Below are 17569 nucleotides of genomic sequence, written 5' to 3' on the forward strand. Positions count from 1 at the left end.
GAGCGGAGCATGCATGTATACGTGGGCTCCAGTATGATTTAGCCCATGTAATAATATTGGATTCACTACTTTGCTGCAGTGTAAAATAATCTAACTCCGGATTGCCTTGTATCTTGCAGGATCTGACTGATCTTTCAGGAAGGGTCGACAATTTGGATCTGAAAGGTAAATCCTTTTATTTCTGCAAACTAGGATTATTCTGTCATCTCCTGAGACCATCCCCCGCCTGTGGTCTAATCCGGCTGTCCCTTTACTATCTTTCTGGTGTTCATTTGATTACTTTACAATTGCTCAGTGGCACTGCCAAGATATTTTTGTACACGGGCTCTGCTTTTCAACTCCATTGCGAAACGGCGCTTTATAAATTGCTTCTTCTCACCATCTGTGAACTTTCTAAGAAGGAATGAAAAGAACAGCAGGGGGCGCCATAATAAACATGTAATGGCCCTTTCTACACGCAGGAGCATTTAAAATTAAAAAAAATAATTCCGTTTTGAAAAAAAATTACATTTAGCTAGACACGAGTTTTTGTTAAACGTGTAACGGGTGGTGTTTTCATGTTCTGATGCCACTCGGAGCTTCTGGTGTATACCAGCTCAGGCAAGATGGCCACCACCTAACCATGGATTGGAAAAAAAATCAAAAAAATCTGAAAGTAAGACCTATTGGAAAAAGTATTTGGTAACCACACCTTTAAGAGGGAATGTTCCGGGATGATTTGGGACTCTAAATTACCCACTGGTCCTTATAGACCCGGGATTTAGAGTCCCAAATTGCCCTTTTTCAAAGACCTCAGTGCCATAATAAAAATAAAATATGTTTTGTACTCTCCCTGCCGTGGTATTCTTTGTGTTAGAGCAGTATACCTCACCCTCAGTGAGCATGCTCTGTACCTCTGGCACTGGCGCAGTGAAGCCAGGGTGTGTGTCCTTCTGCCCTGAAGAACTGCGCAGGCGCCAGGAGCACCAGAGAGGAGTCCGATGTCTGTAGGTAAGTATAAAGGGTTCTATTTCTTTTAAATGCTGGAGAATGTGGGACGCTAAACCCCAGGTCTAGACGGACTGGTGTCCTAAATTAACCTGACAGGTTTCCTTTAAGACTATTTGCAAAGTTACTTCAAGAGTAAAAATGCAGAGGTAGCGGGTTCTGCAAAATACTTGTCTCTCTGGTAGAATCCATGGCTGCCAGAATTTAAAGGGAGTCTATCATCGGGAATTTCGTTTTGTAAGTAAACACATGTTGGAATAGCCTTTAGAAAAGCTATTCTAGTCCTACCTCTCTTTCTCTCCCGCTCACAGCCGTTCTTGGCAAGTATGTAAATGGAGCACAGGGGGCGTTCCTGCAGCCTCATACTGTGGATTCTGCCTCCTGGGCCGTTCCTTCATGCAGATTAGCACTTCTCTTCATCCTCTTCACTGCCGAGCTGCCGCCTTTGTCTTCAGCAGAATCCAAATCCCGCACATTCGCTGTGCACATGGCCACTTTAGGTTTGGGCTTAGTGTACAGCCAGAAGTCTTTATTATATTCCTACATGAGTGAACAGCGCATGCGTAGGATTTGGATCCCACTGGACACAGAGGCGGCTGCATACTGTGTGAAGAGGATGACAAGAAGTGCTAATCTGCATGAAGGAACAGCCCAGGAGGCAGAATCCACAGTATGAGGCTGCAGGAACGCCCCCTGTGCCCCATTTACATACTTGCCAAGAACGGCTGTGAGCAGGAGAGAAAGAGAGGTAGGACTAGAATAGCTTTTCTAAAGGCTATTCCAACGTGAAGGTGGCACAAACAAACAGCCCAGGATGTGGCATTACCAGTAGGACACTGCTGTGCTCGGAACACCCCCATGCCCTCCCTGAGGTTCATTTATATATTTGCCACAAACAATAGATTTCAAAAACAACTGCGAGATTAGAATATCCTTTCTAAGGGTGAATTCACACTGAGTAAACGCTAGCTTATTCTGAACGTAAAACACGTTCAGAATAAGCGGCGTCTAAAGCAGCTCCATTCATTTCTATGGGAGCGGGGATACGAGCGCTCCCCATAGAAATGAATGGGCTGCTTCTTTCACTCCGTGCAGTCCCATTGAAGTGAATGGGGAGTGCCGGCGTGTACGCTCCAGCATGAGCAGAGCTTGCCGTATACGCCGGCACTCCCCATTCACTTCAATGGGACTGCACGGAGTGAAAGAAGCAGCCCATTCATTTCTATGGGGAGCGCTCGTATCCCCGCTCCCATAGAAATGAATGGAGCTGCTTTAGACGCCGCTTATTCTGAACGTGTTTTACGTTCAGAATAAGCTAGCGTTTACTCAGTGTGAATGCACCCTAAAGGCTATTCTGTGTGTTTACTAAAAAAAAATTAGACTCGCTTTACTATGTGAAAGGGGTTGTCCAGGATAGGCCATAAATATCTAATCGATAAGGGGCCGATACTAGCCCCCAGTCCAGTCATCCATATGGATCCACTTCTGTCACCGGTCCTGTACACAATAGAGAACCAGAAGCATAAAGCCCCATCTGTTGTGTATCGGCCCAGCACCTTGGCTGCAGCTTGGCACCCATTGAAGTCAGCGGTGGCTGAGCTGCAGTGAAGGCGCCAGGACACTTGCTGCCCGTATTGTTTACAGGGTTTTGGCCCCCTATAGATCAGAAGCTTATGGATAGGCCATAAAAAAAAAAAAAATCACCCGGACAGCATCGCTAACTGATTTCCATTCTTGGGAGGATAAATGTGATATCCCAGTTAGTAAAAGATGGCACCTTTTATAAAAGCTTTGAGCAATTGCAGTCTGGTTATTCTCTGCTACATAGGTTCTCTTATCAATATCTTCAGCTCGGACAGTGAGGGGTCCTGCCATATTGTATATGCAGAGGTCCTTATTTTGAGTGTATATAAAAGCTTATCGTCTCCTCCTTTAGCTAAATTCTCCCTGCGAGCTCAGGCTAGATGGAAGGCAGATGTGGGAGTATTTACAGAAGAGCAATGGAACAAGATTCTTGGGCTCACCTGTATAGGATGGCTCTGAGACGCGGACTCTCTCATCTATATCTGTTACAGAGTCTGCTGTGCCCCTCCAATGCTGTTTAGATTAGGAATATGCCCAGATGTGGCCATGAGGATGCTCCTCTTCTTCCATTTTGCCCACTTGGAGACTTGTGCTTTTCCTGGTTGAGCGGGTCAGTGGTGTAAAACTTCAGCCAGAGCCCCAAATATGTCTATTGGGTTTGTTGGGAGAGGGAATATATACAGTATGGAGTCTCCTGTGGCCCTGGGGATCCGGCGCATACTGTTTCTGGCTTGAAAGCTTTTGGTATTTTGCTGGTTAGACCATGCATCTCCAAATATCTGAGTTGAAAACCAAATTGAATCCTATTATTAGGCTAGAAGGAGGGGTATTTACTGGAGATGAGCGAGTACTATTCGAAACTCCCATAGGAATGAATGGACACAGCCGGCATGCAGGGGGTTCAGCGGCCGGCCGCCGGCAAAGTCTGCGTGCCGGCCCCTTCCATTCATTCCTATGGGTGCGTGCTATTCGAAACGGCCGTTTCAAATAGTACTCGCTCATCTCTAGTATTTACCTGAAAAGTCAGGTCAGATATAAGGCAAATTCGGGAGGCCTGGCTCGTCACTCCGGTTATGGCTCCTGTATCTCTCCAGCGATTCAATTTACTGATCAATAAACACATTTTAAAATAATTTCATGAATTTTGTGTTTTTTGGGCTTGAAAAATGTAGAAATATCAGGGTCATACAGTGGTGCAGCTCAAGTGAATAGCTCGTCTGCAATGTCAGACACAAACCATAGCATGGCGCTGTTTTTTGGAAGAATAAAGAGATTATTTTTAATGGGATTGTTCTGCACAGTGATACCGAGCTCTACTTCCTCTTCTCAGAAAGTGACATCATACAGTATCCGTTGGTCACATGGCCGTGTGGCAACTCAGTCCCATTCAAATGAATGAGACTGAACTGTAGCCATGTGATCAACGGACATGTGTTCACGTCCTGAGTAGAGGAAGTGGCGCTCAATATCATAGTCCTGGAAACCCCTTTAAGATATTATGTTCTGTTCTGATTTTTATTTTTCCACGTAAACAGTTCTCAAAAGTGATTTATTTTTTCCATAGGGGAGAAATTGGACCATAAAGCGTGTGAGGCGCTGGAAGAAATCTTTAAACGGGTGCAGTTCAAGATGGTGGATTTGGAGCAGACAAACCTGGATGAGGATGTAAGTTATTAGAAGCCTGCCGTGAATGGGTGATCAGTTCTGCAGATATATATATATATGTCATTCGTTGGTCAATCCCTTTAAAATCAATATAAGGCGCTCAGACATCTAAGTAAGGATGGTTCTGCTCAGCCATAGCGATTCTTTTGTTTCTTAAAGAGGACCTTTCATGTTTTGGGGCACAGGCAGTTCTGTATACTGCTGGAAAGCTGATAGTTCGCTGAATTCAGCGCACTGTCGGCTTTCCCGATCGGTGCCCCGGGTGAAGAGCTATCGGTCCCGGTACCGTAGCTCTTTACAGTCAGGAGGGCGTTCCTGACAGTCAGGTACATCCTTCTTCAAAGCAGCGCCTATTGCGCTGTACAGTGTGAGCGGGGAGAAACACCACCTCTCTCTGCTCACAGTGCTCGTCCATAGACAAGTATTATCAGGAGGGGAGGGGGGCGTTCCTCCCGATCACACTGTACAGGGCGATAGGCGCTGCTGTGGAGAAGGACGTACTTGACTGACTGTCAGGAACGCCCTTCTGATTGTAAAGAGCTACGGTACCGGGACCGAAAGCTCTTTATCCGGGGAACCGATCGGGAAAGCCAATAGTGTGCTGAATTCAGCGCACGATCAGCTTTCCAGCAGTATATAGAACTGCCTGTGCCCCAAACCATGAAAGGTCCTCTTTGTCTAGCATGTAAGGTATTATCTAGGCCTTCATCCTGAGTTTTCCTTTCTTCTCTGCCTTTATACAGGGAGCCTCTGCTTTGTTTGACATGATAGAGTATTACGAGTCAGCGACGCATCTCAACATCTCCTTTAACAAGCACATTGGCACTCGGGGTTGGCAGGCGGCAGCTCATATGATGCGGAAGGTAAGGTTGACCCCATGACATTGAAAGACCCTTCTGAAAAGCTGCATTGTTTCTGGAGCTCTTCATCGGTTTTGTCACTCTCTAGTTTTATTCTTTGGTAGAATTATTCAGGTAAGGCTGCGTTCACATTTGCATCGGAGTCTCTGTCACAATGCCTAAATTTGGTGGAAGAGTCCTGTATAGATGACATTTATTTATTTGTCCGCCGCTTTCCGTTTTAAAACTCTGGACATAGTCAGTCTCTATATGTAATCTCCTAAGAACAAAGGACAGGACAATGGAAGTGTGAACGTGGTGTCAGAGAAAAGATTATATTGAATCTAGCTAGGACTATAGGAATAGTGCCATCTAGTGGCCGCAGTGTCATGTACAGAATTGTGATTTCTATGAACACCTTGAAGATGTGGAGTACTATGACTTGTGGCTCAGAATTGTAACCTTTGTTTCGGTACAGACAAATTGCCTGCAGTATTTGGATGCTCGAAACACCCCCTTGCTGGACCACTCCGCACCTTTTGTGGCCCGGGCACTCCGCATCAGCAGCAGCCTGACTGTCCTCCACCTAGAAAGCACCAGTCTCTCAGGGAGACCTCTGATGTTGCTGGGTGAGCCATTAATCTACAGTCTTACAACCATTTGGTTATGGGTTTCGTTATTCAGTTTACTGCATAATAATGTCATTTTCTTCCTGTAAGAATTTGGTTTCCTGAGCTGAGATTTTGGGGACAACTTTATGGGACGTGCAGACATTGCTATACACATTTTTCCCATACAGTTTACTACTAGATTCACACCCTGGAAAATCGACAGTAATTGTATGGACTGTCAGTATGTTATTGGATTTTAACCATTACAGTACTGGCTCCATGTCTGCATATTTATATTTGTCATAATGCTGTAAACTGGCCACAAGATGCTATGAAGGAAATAACCGCCTTAGGATAGGCCATCTGTGTTAGATCCCTGGGGGTCCAACAGCCAGGACCTCTGCAGATCAGCTGCTTGTGGATAGCTTGGGTCCTGATAATGTTTTGACATACAATATGTAGCGGCAGGTGTAGGTCTTACAGGGTCTCATTGAAATTTACCTAAACTCCCAGCTACACATTGTATAGTGAACGATTGTAAATATTACCGGTTGCCGAAAGATAAGATAAGATAATCCTTTAATAGTCCCACAATGGGGAAATTTCAGTGCTACAGTTTCATAGATGGTACAGTAGTATATAACAAGAGAGAAAATACATACAAGCTCATGGCAGATAGAGAAATCCTAGGAATCATAGCAATTAAAAAAGAAATAAACAGACACACTGCAGGATCATTTAGTTCTCTGTGTGAAGTGATGTTAATAATACAGCCTAACCATGGTTGGAGGACACGAGGAGGGGGGTCACAGCATGTAGCTATAACAGGCAAAAAACGTTTTTTTGCAGAGGTGGGGGACATACGCAGCTATCATGACAGCTGACCTGTAGGTATCGTGGCTGTTGGACCCTCACAAATCTCATATTGATGGACTAACATGAGAATAGATATCGATATTAGAGAGTTGGGCTATCCCCTTTAAAGAACTTGTCCGGGAATAGGAAAACATGGCTGCTATTTTCATCAGATGACACCACGTGTGTCTACGCGTTGTGCGTGTTATTGCAGTTTGGATCCATCAAGGTGAATGTGACCGAGTTGCAATACCACACACAAGCCTGTAGTCAGGTGTGGCACTGTTATAGGTAAAAATTAGCGGTGTTTATCTAATGGCGGGCGCCTACAGGCTACATCCCAATATTAAAGGCAAAGTAAGCACTAAAAATCGAATGCTTACTCAGTGCAAGAAGTCGCCAGTGGTTATAGCCATGTTTGCACAGTACAGAATAGACCGATTTCCTTTTCTGCTTCACAAGTATGTTTTCCATGATTAGTAAAGTGTCCCTGTTTTTTCCACCTCAGCCACGGCTTTAAAGATGAACATAGTATTACGGGAGCTTTACCTCGCTGACAACCGCCTGAACAGCTTACAAGACTCAGCCCAGCTGGGAAATGTATTAAAGTTCAACAGCTGTATCCAGATCCTGGACCTGCGGAACAACCACATTATGGACTCGGGTGAGTAATGGGGTGTCTGTCACTAGGGTGTCAGGAGGATTCCCTGATATATACCCCTCATGGATACCATGATCTAGGCATACAGTGGTATATATCGCCCATAGACTCCTATGTTATAAGATTGTATACCTTGCAGGGTTGTGTTTTTTTATTAACCGCATGCCTCTTTATGGAGTAGCGCAGCATGCTGTGAAATTCTGAGCACAAAACGTCTTCCATGTTTGGTCTTAAACTTTGCCGTAGTGGATACAGTAGGATCCGGTATACACAGAGTGCAGCATAAGGAGGGCTTACTCATTTTTTTTATGTGGTTTCCTTTTAGGAGCAGCGAGGAAACCACTGTAGATAGCCACAAGCTGGTATTTTTACTTTGTTTGTACTTCAAGTAGTATAAATGAAAGCTACATTGCAGATAGCCTGTTATACAGGAGCAAAGGTAAAATACAGAAAGGATATCCAGTGACCACCATAGCCAAAGTGCACACAAGACAAAATGGTAACTATAACACAACATGCTCACAGCAGAGTGCTGCCACTGGGGGGCAGTAGCCACAAGCTGATGAACCGATTAAATGGGGCTTATTGGCCTGAGGCTCTGCGGCAAAGTCACCCTTGGGTTTATGACTACTGCTCGCTCCCTCTCTGAAAAATGAACTCGCCTGTCCTGGTTCTCCAGTGTCCCCCAGCACGGGCCAGTCCTGCCGCACGTGACCGCCGAGTCCAATCAGTGAAGAACATAGGGCGTCACCTACCTGACATTCCCGGGTCCTTTCCTTAGGCCATTGAGTCAACTGAGGCCAATTAGCAACCTAAGGAAAAGGACCTGGTATGTCAGGTAGGTGACGCACTATGTTCTTCGGACAGGTGTGTTTTTTGGGGGGGTTTCTTCCACTTCCCCCCCGACCTAATTAAAAAATTATGCTGGACAAACTCTTTAATGAGATACATTAAAGAAGTTTCTTATATTCCCCTACACTATTCATTTATGAAAAGTCTATTTGTAACCGGAGGTACACTTTAATATGCAGCTCCTAAATGTATGCCGGTCATTGCCTACCCTTTCTATATAGGGTAAGTATGCTATATAGCTAGATAAGTTGTCATGTACGTGACTCTCTTCTTCCACCTGATCTTTTTCACATATCTGTACATTAATGATGTTAAATTACTACACTCTTTCCCATTTTCCAGGTCTGGCTTATATCTGTGAGGGTCTGAAGGAGCAGCGTCAGGGCCTGGTAACCCTTGTCCTCTGGAATAATCAGCTGACTCACGCCGGCATGGTCTACATGAGCATGTGCTTGGTAAGACTTGGTGTATCTGATCGAAAGCTAGCAGGAGTTGGGGACAACACGGTGGTTCAGTGGTTAGCACTGCAGCCTTTCCGCTCTGGAGTCCTGGGTTCGAATCTCACCAGGTACAACAACTACAAGGAGTTTGTATGTTCCCCCCGTGTTTGCGTGAATTTCCTCCCATTCTACAAAGACTTACTGATGGGAAGAAAGAAAAAATGTACATTGTGATCCCTATATGGGGCTCATCCTCTACATAAAAGAAAAAATGAGGCTAGCAGGAGTTAATGATTTTTTTTTTTTTTTTTTTTTTTTTTTTTTTTTTTTAGCATTGACAGTAATTCTCTTTCTATCTTTCTCAGCCTCACACAATGACATTAGAGACTTTGAACCTTGGTCATAATGCAATCGGAAATGAAGGTGTCCGCCATCTTAAGAATGGCCTGATTGGAAACCGCAGTGTCCTCCGACTCGGCCTGGCATGTGCTAAACTCACGTGTGAAGGTAATGTGCAGTGTATATGTCATCAGTATCAGATCAGTTGGGGTCTGACACCCAGACCCTGTCCTCATCAGATGCTTTGTCCACCGGAAACCATATCCTCCGTATGCAGGCCTCTCCCAGTCACTTGAATAGGAGCAGACCATACACCTAGTATATGGTTTCTAACAGCCACGATAGCTTATTGGGACAGTGTCCAGATGTTGGACCTCTATTGATCTGATACTGAAGACCTAGCTTATCTGATATTCTATTCCAAATCATTTAATGGGTTGTCCCATTTATTCAGAAATAATACCCAGCCCTAGTAAATGTGGCCAAATAAAATGGCTTTGGTGATATACAGCAAAATACTGCTGAGGACGGTAATTCACTGCAGCAGTGACATGGTGTATACAGGTGTGTCACTGCTACCCCGGGGGAGAAAACTGCAAGTATCACTCACTTTATTTTAGCATATTTCTTAGTGCTGGTCTATATTTTCATGTCACTTGGAAAACCCCTTTAAAGGGATCCTATCATTAAAAAACAATTTTTTGTGAGTAACACGTAGGAATAGCCTTAAGAAAGGCTATTCTTCTCCTACCTTTAGATGTCTTCTCTGCGCCACCGTTCGGTATAAATCCGGGTTTTCGTCGGTATGCAAATGAGCTCTTTTGCAGCACTGGGGGCGTCTCCAGTGCTGCAAGAGAACTCTCCAGCGCCGCCTCCATCTTCTTCAGGAACGGCCTTTTCTTCCGGTGCTGGTGTCAAACTTCTAGGCCTCAGACAGAGCTGACTGCGCATGCCCACAGGCCACAAGAAAATGGCCGCTTACTAACTGTGTAAGCGACCGTTTTTCTTGTGGCTGCGGGCATGCGCAGTTGGCTCTGCCCAAGTCCTAGAAGTTTGACCACCAGCACTGGAAGAAGATGCGGAGAGAGGCCGTTTCTAAAGAAGATGGAGGCGATGCTGGGGAGTTCTCTATCAGCGTTGGGGACACCCCCAGCTGCGAGAGAACTCATTTGCATACCGACAAAAACCCGGATTTATACCAAACGGCGGCGCAGAGAAGACATCTAAAGGTAGGAGAAGAAAAAATAGTGTTCTAATGATAGGATCCCTTTAATATATCTTTATTGTGGCCACAGCTTTCTGACCTAGACGTCCACATCACCTGCAGTGTATATAAGATTCTTGTAGTCAACACAAGGGAAAGCTTGCCTAGGGCAGTAAGTTTCCCACACTCCCTCTAGTGGTGACTATAAGCAACCAGTGTTCCAGCATGGACATTCATATTCTAGACCCTTCCCCTTCATTAGCCAGAGAGTATAGCCCTGGAAAAATCTCTTCCCCCTCTGAAGGATCCTTATTGTGCATGTTATACAGTCAGCCCATTGATGTGCTTCATTCCCCCCCCCACTGCCGAAACCCATAATGAAGTGCTGCTGTATGGGTGCCATGGTGTTATTACCGTGTCCCCATTACTACGTGTTATTGCTGGATGGATTGAGCGCTGACTTGGTTTTGATTTCCTGCCATAACATATTAGATGCAGCCTTCATATCGGAGGCAGTGAGTAGCTGTCGCCCAGATGTACAGAACCTGCCAGTACTCAGCAGTCTGGAGACCTCGTGCACCCTGTCTTGTTCATTTGCAATGTCAGTATAACCTGGAGTTTGCAGTAATCCTTTTAGAAGTGCAGTAGATGAATACTAGGGGTGGCGCACAAATAAGGAGTTCTGTCAGTCAGATCGCTGCTTTCTTTTCTGCACCCTGGTTGATATCGTTGGCTAACAGGCACGTTTTATTGGACTGGTTACAATGCATGAGGCCTGCGGGTCCCTGAATATAACTCGAAGGTCCCGGATGGTACTGTTATATAACATATACTTTATTCTGTTTCCAGGCGCAGTGGCCGTCGCCGAGTTTGTAGCTGAATCCCCCCGTTTATTACGTCTCGATCTAAGGGAGAATGAAATCAAAACTGGGGGTTTGATGGCGCTATCATTGGCTCTTCGCGTCAACCAGTCCTTGCTCAGGATGGATTTGGATAGAGAACCCAAAAAGGAAGCTGTAAGAACTGCCCCCCTGTATTATTCACAACTTTCTATTTTAGAAGTTAAAGGGAGTGTGTCAGCAGGAAAATCTGAATTAGACTAATGATGGTACCTTGTTCTGCGGCCTCTAAACTTTCCAGTGATGCCTTTCTTCTTCTACATGGCAGCTCCATTTTCAGGAAAGTCCATGTTTTATTCTTATTCAAATTAAGAGATTCATGGGCGTTTCTTCTGGTTGGACAACGCGGTCTGCTTCAGATAACCGACCCTAAGCGCAGACAAAGTGGGCGATGTCACTCAAGCAATGGGGCGCAGGGCTGGGCGACAGATAGGGGTGACTATCTAGAGCAGAGTGAGACATAAAGCCCCTAAGGCCCTTTTCAGATAATTTTCAGGAGAATAAAACTCGGATTTTCATGATAATGGAGCTGCAATGCAAAGTAAGAAAGTCATCTTTGGAAAGTGTACTGTCATTAGTGCAACACCAATTTTGCTGCTGACAGACTCCCTATAAAGAGTAAAAAGTTAAAGGGATTATGTCATATCTTGAATGGAGAGGTGCTTTAGCTATGGTGGAAGAATCGACGCATATACCAGCAACAGGTAAAGCAAGGAATCCTTTTTCTGACAATTTCACTTCTTCTATCAGGTCAAGAGCTTTATAGAAACACAGAAGGCTTTGCTGACGGAGATTCAGAACGGTTGCAGGAGAAACTTTGTCTTGGCCAAAGAGAAGGAAGAGCGCCTCCAACACTCTGTATCAATGGCGGAGATCGCCAGCACTGCCGAGGAAGAAGAGACGAACACTGCCCCGGAAGAGATCAGCCATGCTACTGAGGACTCCAACACTGCCAATGAGAATAGCAAACCTCACTCAGATGAGCAAGATGCCGAAGAGATTACTCCTGCCCCCGAGACCCAAGGCCAGGAATCTGACTCTGATACAGAGGATGAAGAGGAGGTAAAAGAGGCTGCAGAGAAACCAGCCGAACAGCCCGTACAGAGCGCGCCCGCACCAGTGGCGGTGTCTAGCCCAGGGCGAGGCCACAAAGTCTTCTTGGTCACAAGGGTGGAAAATCCAAGTACGGCGGATGGAGGAAAGGGAGTACCGGAGAATAATGGTTCTCCAGTGACAGGACCAGCCACGCCAGGAAGTCCTGCCCTTGCCAATGGACTTGAAGCTGAATTTGGAAGGTCACCGGCATGCTGTGATAACAAGGGTGGGTACCATGTATGGTTCTAGGCCATTTCTAACTTGTTGCTTATAGAGAATGCAGATATTCCTTACATATTAAAAATCTAGTTTGGGGAAACATTGTGTAAAAAGCATCTACCTTATTCCTGGTTCTGGTCTGAGGATTGAGAGGACACAAACCGCATTATTCATGTACTTCTATCCGGATGCTCTGGAGCATTTTTCTGAATGTGTGCACATAATCTGTATGTGTGTACTGCATATACTGCTCCCTTCTGAATAGTCGTGTGCCTTATCAGTAAGTGTATTACACCTATAAAGGTATGTGTGCAAGAGGCCATAGTTGGCATTTTGTATTCATGGGGTTGTCCACCATTAAAGTGGACCTTTCACCACCTGCACAAACTACAATTCCTATCCTTTAATAGTCGCTGCCCCACTGTTTCCGATGCATTTGTTATTTTCTCTCTACTCCCCACCATTCCTTAGGAATCAGTGCAGTTAGTTTTGATGTCTAATGTGCTCTTTAGGCTCTGTACTGTCAGGAGAGCGGTGTCAGACAAGAGGTGTGATTCTGAGGTCCAGTCAGAGCTCATTCACATCCCCTGTCTACTTTAGCCCTAGACCACCCTCTTGACAGTAGAAGGCCTCACTAGCATATCAAGCACAAAAAAGAACTACATTGCTCTAGACAGTGGGCGCTAGAGAAAAAAATTCAACTGCACCAGTATCATTGGTGCGCCACCTACTGAACGATGCAAATATATGCAAGTGGTGGAGATGGCAAAAAGTGTTCTTTGCAACACTATATTCTTATTTATAGATCGTAAAGAATTCATGCCTGCCTTTACAAGAAATTAAGGAACTTTCATGTCCTCGGGCACATGCGCTTTTATACACTGGTAGAAAGCCGCCTGTGCCCTGAATTCAGCACACTGTCGGCTTTCCCATTATGGGCCCCGGGGCCAGAGATCTTGGTGCTGTTACCAATATATCTTCACTGTCAGAAGGGCGTTCCTGACTGTCTAGCTGTGAAGTTATGACATAGTATGGTATGGAGGTACAGTGATGTGCAGGTCCACCTAATGAGTTCTGGTGGACGCACATGCTCAGTCACTCACTCCAGGTCTGCATACTGCGGAGCGGCCAATAGGAATGGCCTCTGCAGCAACATGGCGGTATCCTAGTGGACTCTTACTGCTGGAGAGATTAAGAGGGGACTATATTTTCAGACATCAGGGTAAAGGAGACTGATTCTGCTCAAGTAATAGTAGCAATCCTGTACATCACAGCAGCTACTATCAGCTTTTCTGGGTAATTCTTCTTTTTTGTCCTTTCTGCATCTTTCTACAGATTCCCATGGAGCCTATTGTGATGCAGAGTTGGAGGATTTACTCCGTGAGGCCTCCACAGAGCCAGACCCGTCTCTGAACGTTATAACACTATAAGGTATCTCTGGGTCTTACCTAATGCACCGCCAGCCTCCATCTTCAATCTTCATGTTGGGTTTAATCTGTGTCTCCTTTCTTCTTGTAGGATCGATTCTTCCGGCTCTTTGGGTTACCTTTTCTTCATACCCTGAATCCTTTTTACAACCCCATTCATCTCGCCTTAAGAAATGGGGCCCTATAGGATCACATGACACGGGTTCCCTTTTGAGAACTGATCCTAAATTTTGCTTCCCCATATGATGGCAATAAGGGCAGACACAGTTCCTGCAGGTAATGGAATTTGCACAGAGTAAACACAAAGCTCATTTAGCTTCAAGCTGACGTTCCCCAGATTGGGATATTACAGAGACAAGAGGTTACTTTACGGGTTCCCGGAGAAAGGGACATGGCTGGCCTCTCCGAAACACACTGGACTGTTACTGATTCTGGGGGAATCTGCAGATGAGGGCTGCTACGGACATATAAACTGACCCTCACAATTGCCCACACTCAGCGAAGCATCCATTCATCTACATATATACATCATGAAAGGGTTTTCAGCCTTACCTTATATACATCCCACTGCTTGAGTTACACATAAGGGTACAGAATTCACTACATTGCTCACGTCTCAATAGCGCCTCCCTCTGGGGATTCAAACAGGCTGACTGTATCCTAAGGAAAAACTCCATTCTCTATGGCCGGGTCATTATAGGGCGATATAGGGGTGGAGTGAATAACCGGCCTGCCTGCTTCAAGCCATGTGATGTTACTAGGGCTGAATCAGTGACTGAGGGAACCAATACCCTATTTATTCCATTTGTCGAGGGGGGGGTTCAATACTCCCTATACTACGGTCAGTTTAGCATCTGACTCCCAAAGCATGTTTCCAACACCCTCTTTTTCTAAGGACCACACCTACAAGACCGAACATCCTCCACCAAGCGTAGAATGATGAAACTTTCCTATGATTTGTTTACCACCACCCCTTTAACACCGCCTTGGTCACCTACATAGACTCAGCTAGTAAGTTACGTAGGGCTGCGAGTACGTCAGAAACCTGTGATGGTAAGTCGCAACGCTGTGATTTTGGCCCAGACTCTTTCCACACCCTGTTAGACCAGTTCCTCAAAGAAATTTCTGGAGAATCGGGGTTGTAGATGGTACAGCAGTGGGTTTAGCTTCATATTTGTCTGTGTGGATATCTTTAAAAGTATTCTACCGTTAAAATCGAATTTTTTGTCGTGAACATGTAGGAATAGCCTTAAGAAAGGCTATTCGTCTCCTACCTTTAGATGTCTTGTCCGTGGCGGCGTTCCGTAGAAATCCCGGTTTTCGTCTGTATGCAAACGAGTTCTCTCACTGCGCTGGGGGTGGTCCCAGCACTCAAACAGCACTGGGGGCGTCCCCAATGCTGCGAGAGGAATCTCCAGCGCCGCCTCCATCTTCAGGGACTGGGTCTTCTTCCAGCGGTGGCTTCTAATGTCTAGGCCTCAGGCAGCCGACAATACTGTGTAAGTGGACATTTTCTTGTGGCCGGCGGGTATGTGCAGTCGGCTTTGCCTGAGGCCTAGAAGTTTGAAGACGACACAAAGAAGACCCCCGTCCCTGAAGAAGATGGAGACGGCGCTGGAGAGTTCTCTCGCAGCATTGGCAAAACCCCCAGTGCTGTTTGAGTGCTGGGGACCGCCCCCAGTGCTGCGAGAGAACTCATTTACATACCAACAAAAACCGGGATTTCTACCGAATGGCGGTGCAGAGAAGACATCTAAAGGTAGGAGACGAAAAGCCTTTCTTAACGCTATTCCTACTTGTTAGGGATAAAAAATTTGATTTTAATGGTAAGTCCCTTTAAGAGGTCGTCCAGTGGGAGAATTTTTATTTTTTTTGCCAATTAGGTCAGAGTGAGTTAGAAATAAATGGATGCTGTGCTAAACGTTTTCCCTACCGTTGACATTCTGAATCTCACTGGGTCCTCATTGGTCTCTACTTCCTGCTCCCGATTCAGCATACAGGAAATGGCCGCAGTGGTGTGCCGCCTGAGCCAGTGATTGTATGAATTGGAGCCAGAAATTGGGGATCAAGTGAACCCTCGTAACTTGAAGACTGTTGCTGCTTTTTTTCTGGTCACTTCTGATCAGTGAGGCCACAATCGCTGGGACCCCCTCAAGAACGGGGTTGATTCGTACCCCTGAATGGAGCCGTGGTCTGTAACGTGTGCCAAATGCCGACATCTCTGGCGGACCTGCTGATATGAATGGCGCTAGGGGGCACGTTTATAACCAGCGTTCCATTCAGACTGGGGGACCAAAACACCCCTTGTTCTAGTGATGGGGGAGATCCAGTAGATAAGGGGGTAACTTGTACTCAGTCTAAACCATTTTGGCAATAATATTCTCCCCTGAACATCCCCTTTTATCATGCTGGCGGTCATTTTCTTTTAAAGACTATTTTTTTTGCAATATTTTGGTGCATCCTGGTAAACAGCGGTGGACACAAGAATGTAACATTTGGGCAATAGCCTTGTAAGTCAGGGAACAAGCTATTTTTTTAACACACCAATAAAGGATGTGCAGCCATCGGCATGGACTCCCAATAATAAATTACATTTTAATCATTTTTTTTTGCCAGTTTGGCTTCCTTTTGCAGCTTTTTCTTTTAGTTTTTGGTATTTAGTCAAGTTTTAGGGAGCAGATATTGTATAGCACAGTGGTCTCCAACCTGTCACATTCCCAGCATGCCCCGACATAACGTGTCACGTTGTAGTTTTGCAGCAGGTTGGAAACCACTGCTGTAGAGAATTGATGGATAGAAATAAGTGAATTTATTTGCACATTTAATGCTGGCCCACCATTGGAAAAGGTCGACTGACTTGATGTCTCGTAGTTAGGCTTTGTCAACTCAAGTCTTGCATTGTATTCCTTGGACTGGCAAGTGTAGAAGTAGTTGGAATCGCATCCGGATCATCTCGGACTGTGAAGACTTGGGCACAGTTGTGCGACATGCTGTAATTCCTATAGTCAGGGCCGACTTGGTTATGTTATATACCCGTCATGCCACTTTGTATCCTGTTTGGAGCCAAAGGATGACAGTCCATAGCAATGTTTCCCTACTCCTTCCATTCCCGGCCCTGGTAAGATAAATATGCACTTATACTATATGTGTCCTGTCCTGTCCGGCCCCGTCATGTGTGCAGAGGCCCCTTTTTATATATTACTCAGTACACACCATGATGGTTTGGCTAAGACCATGCACGTTTCGTTCAAGCCCATGCAGTGTATTATTGTGATCTCGCATACGTCCTTAGGTTTGTGTTGGCACATTACATATTTGTGTTAAAAACCCTGGCATGAGATTCTCGATGAGACCATAATTCTACTTCCATATGGAGACACATTGACTTTTATTGTATATGGCAGATAGTTGTAAACGAAATCCACATGTAAAAGCGCATATCTCCCCCCCCCCCCCTCCAGTGAAGACCACACCTTGAGTCCTGAGTGACTTATATGGCCAGTAATGCAGTGACACTGGATGTAAAAGATCATAAGTCTAGGGAAAAATTGCATTATCCTATAGATTGTCTGGTATTGCAGCTCAGCCATATTGAGGTGAATGGGACTGACATGCAATACCAGAAATGGCCCCAAGTGGTTCTGTTTCTGTGTGTTTTTTATGATCTTTTATAGGGAGTTTTCCCCAATATTGCAACTTGTAACCGATTTGTGATCAGGGGTCCCGTGTCCCTTATTAGAGTGGCATGGAGGTCCAGCATTCACCCCTTGTGCCGTTTCAGCCATACCCTATGGGACTAATGGAGATGGCCATGCACTGGAATTTGCTTTTCTCCTAGACCTTGAGGGAAGCAGCAGTGCACATGCTCCATTCAAACGGGGGACAAAAGACC

General features: G+C 45.4%; 1 protein-coding gene across 1 annotated transcript in view; it reads left to right on the forward strand.

The window, feature by feature from the left end:
* The window catches only part of PPP1R37 (protein phosphatase 1 regulatory subunit 37), a 34551-nt gene extending 17248 nt beyond the window's left edge, over positions 1–17303 (forward strand). The window contains exons 4-15 of the mRNA XM_075258893.1: positions 120–165; positions 4136–4236; positions 4980–5099; positions 5554–5704; positions 7050–7205; positions 8397–8509; positions 8860–9001; positions 10887–11053; positions 11687–12257; positions 13586–13681; positions 13769–14875; positions 15519–17303. Coding sequence (XP_075114994.1) covers positions 120–165; positions 4136–4236; positions 4980–5099; positions 5554–5704; positions 7050–7205; positions 8397–8509; positions 8860–9001; positions 10887–11053; positions 11687–12257; positions 13586–13680 — 1662 coding nt within the window. The 3' untranslated portion in view covers position 13681; positions 13769–14875; positions 15519–17303. The remainder of the gene's footprint in view (positions 1–119; positions 166–4135; positions 4237–4979; positions 5100–5553; positions 5705–7049; positions 7206–8396; positions 8510–8859; positions 9002–10886; positions 11054–11686; positions 12258–13585; positions 13682–13768; positions 14876–15518) is intronic.
* Positions 17304–17569: the final 266 nt, after the last annotated feature.

The sequence above is a fragment of the Leptodactylus fuscus genome, chromosome 11 (assembly GCF_031893055.1).
Source record: "Leptodactylus fuscus isolate aLepFus1 chromosome 11, aLepFus1.hap2, whole genome shotgun sequence".
Taxonomy (NCBI): domain Eukaryota; kingdom Metazoa; phylum Chordata; class Amphibia; order Anura; family Leptodactylidae; genus Leptodactylus; species Leptodactylus fuscus.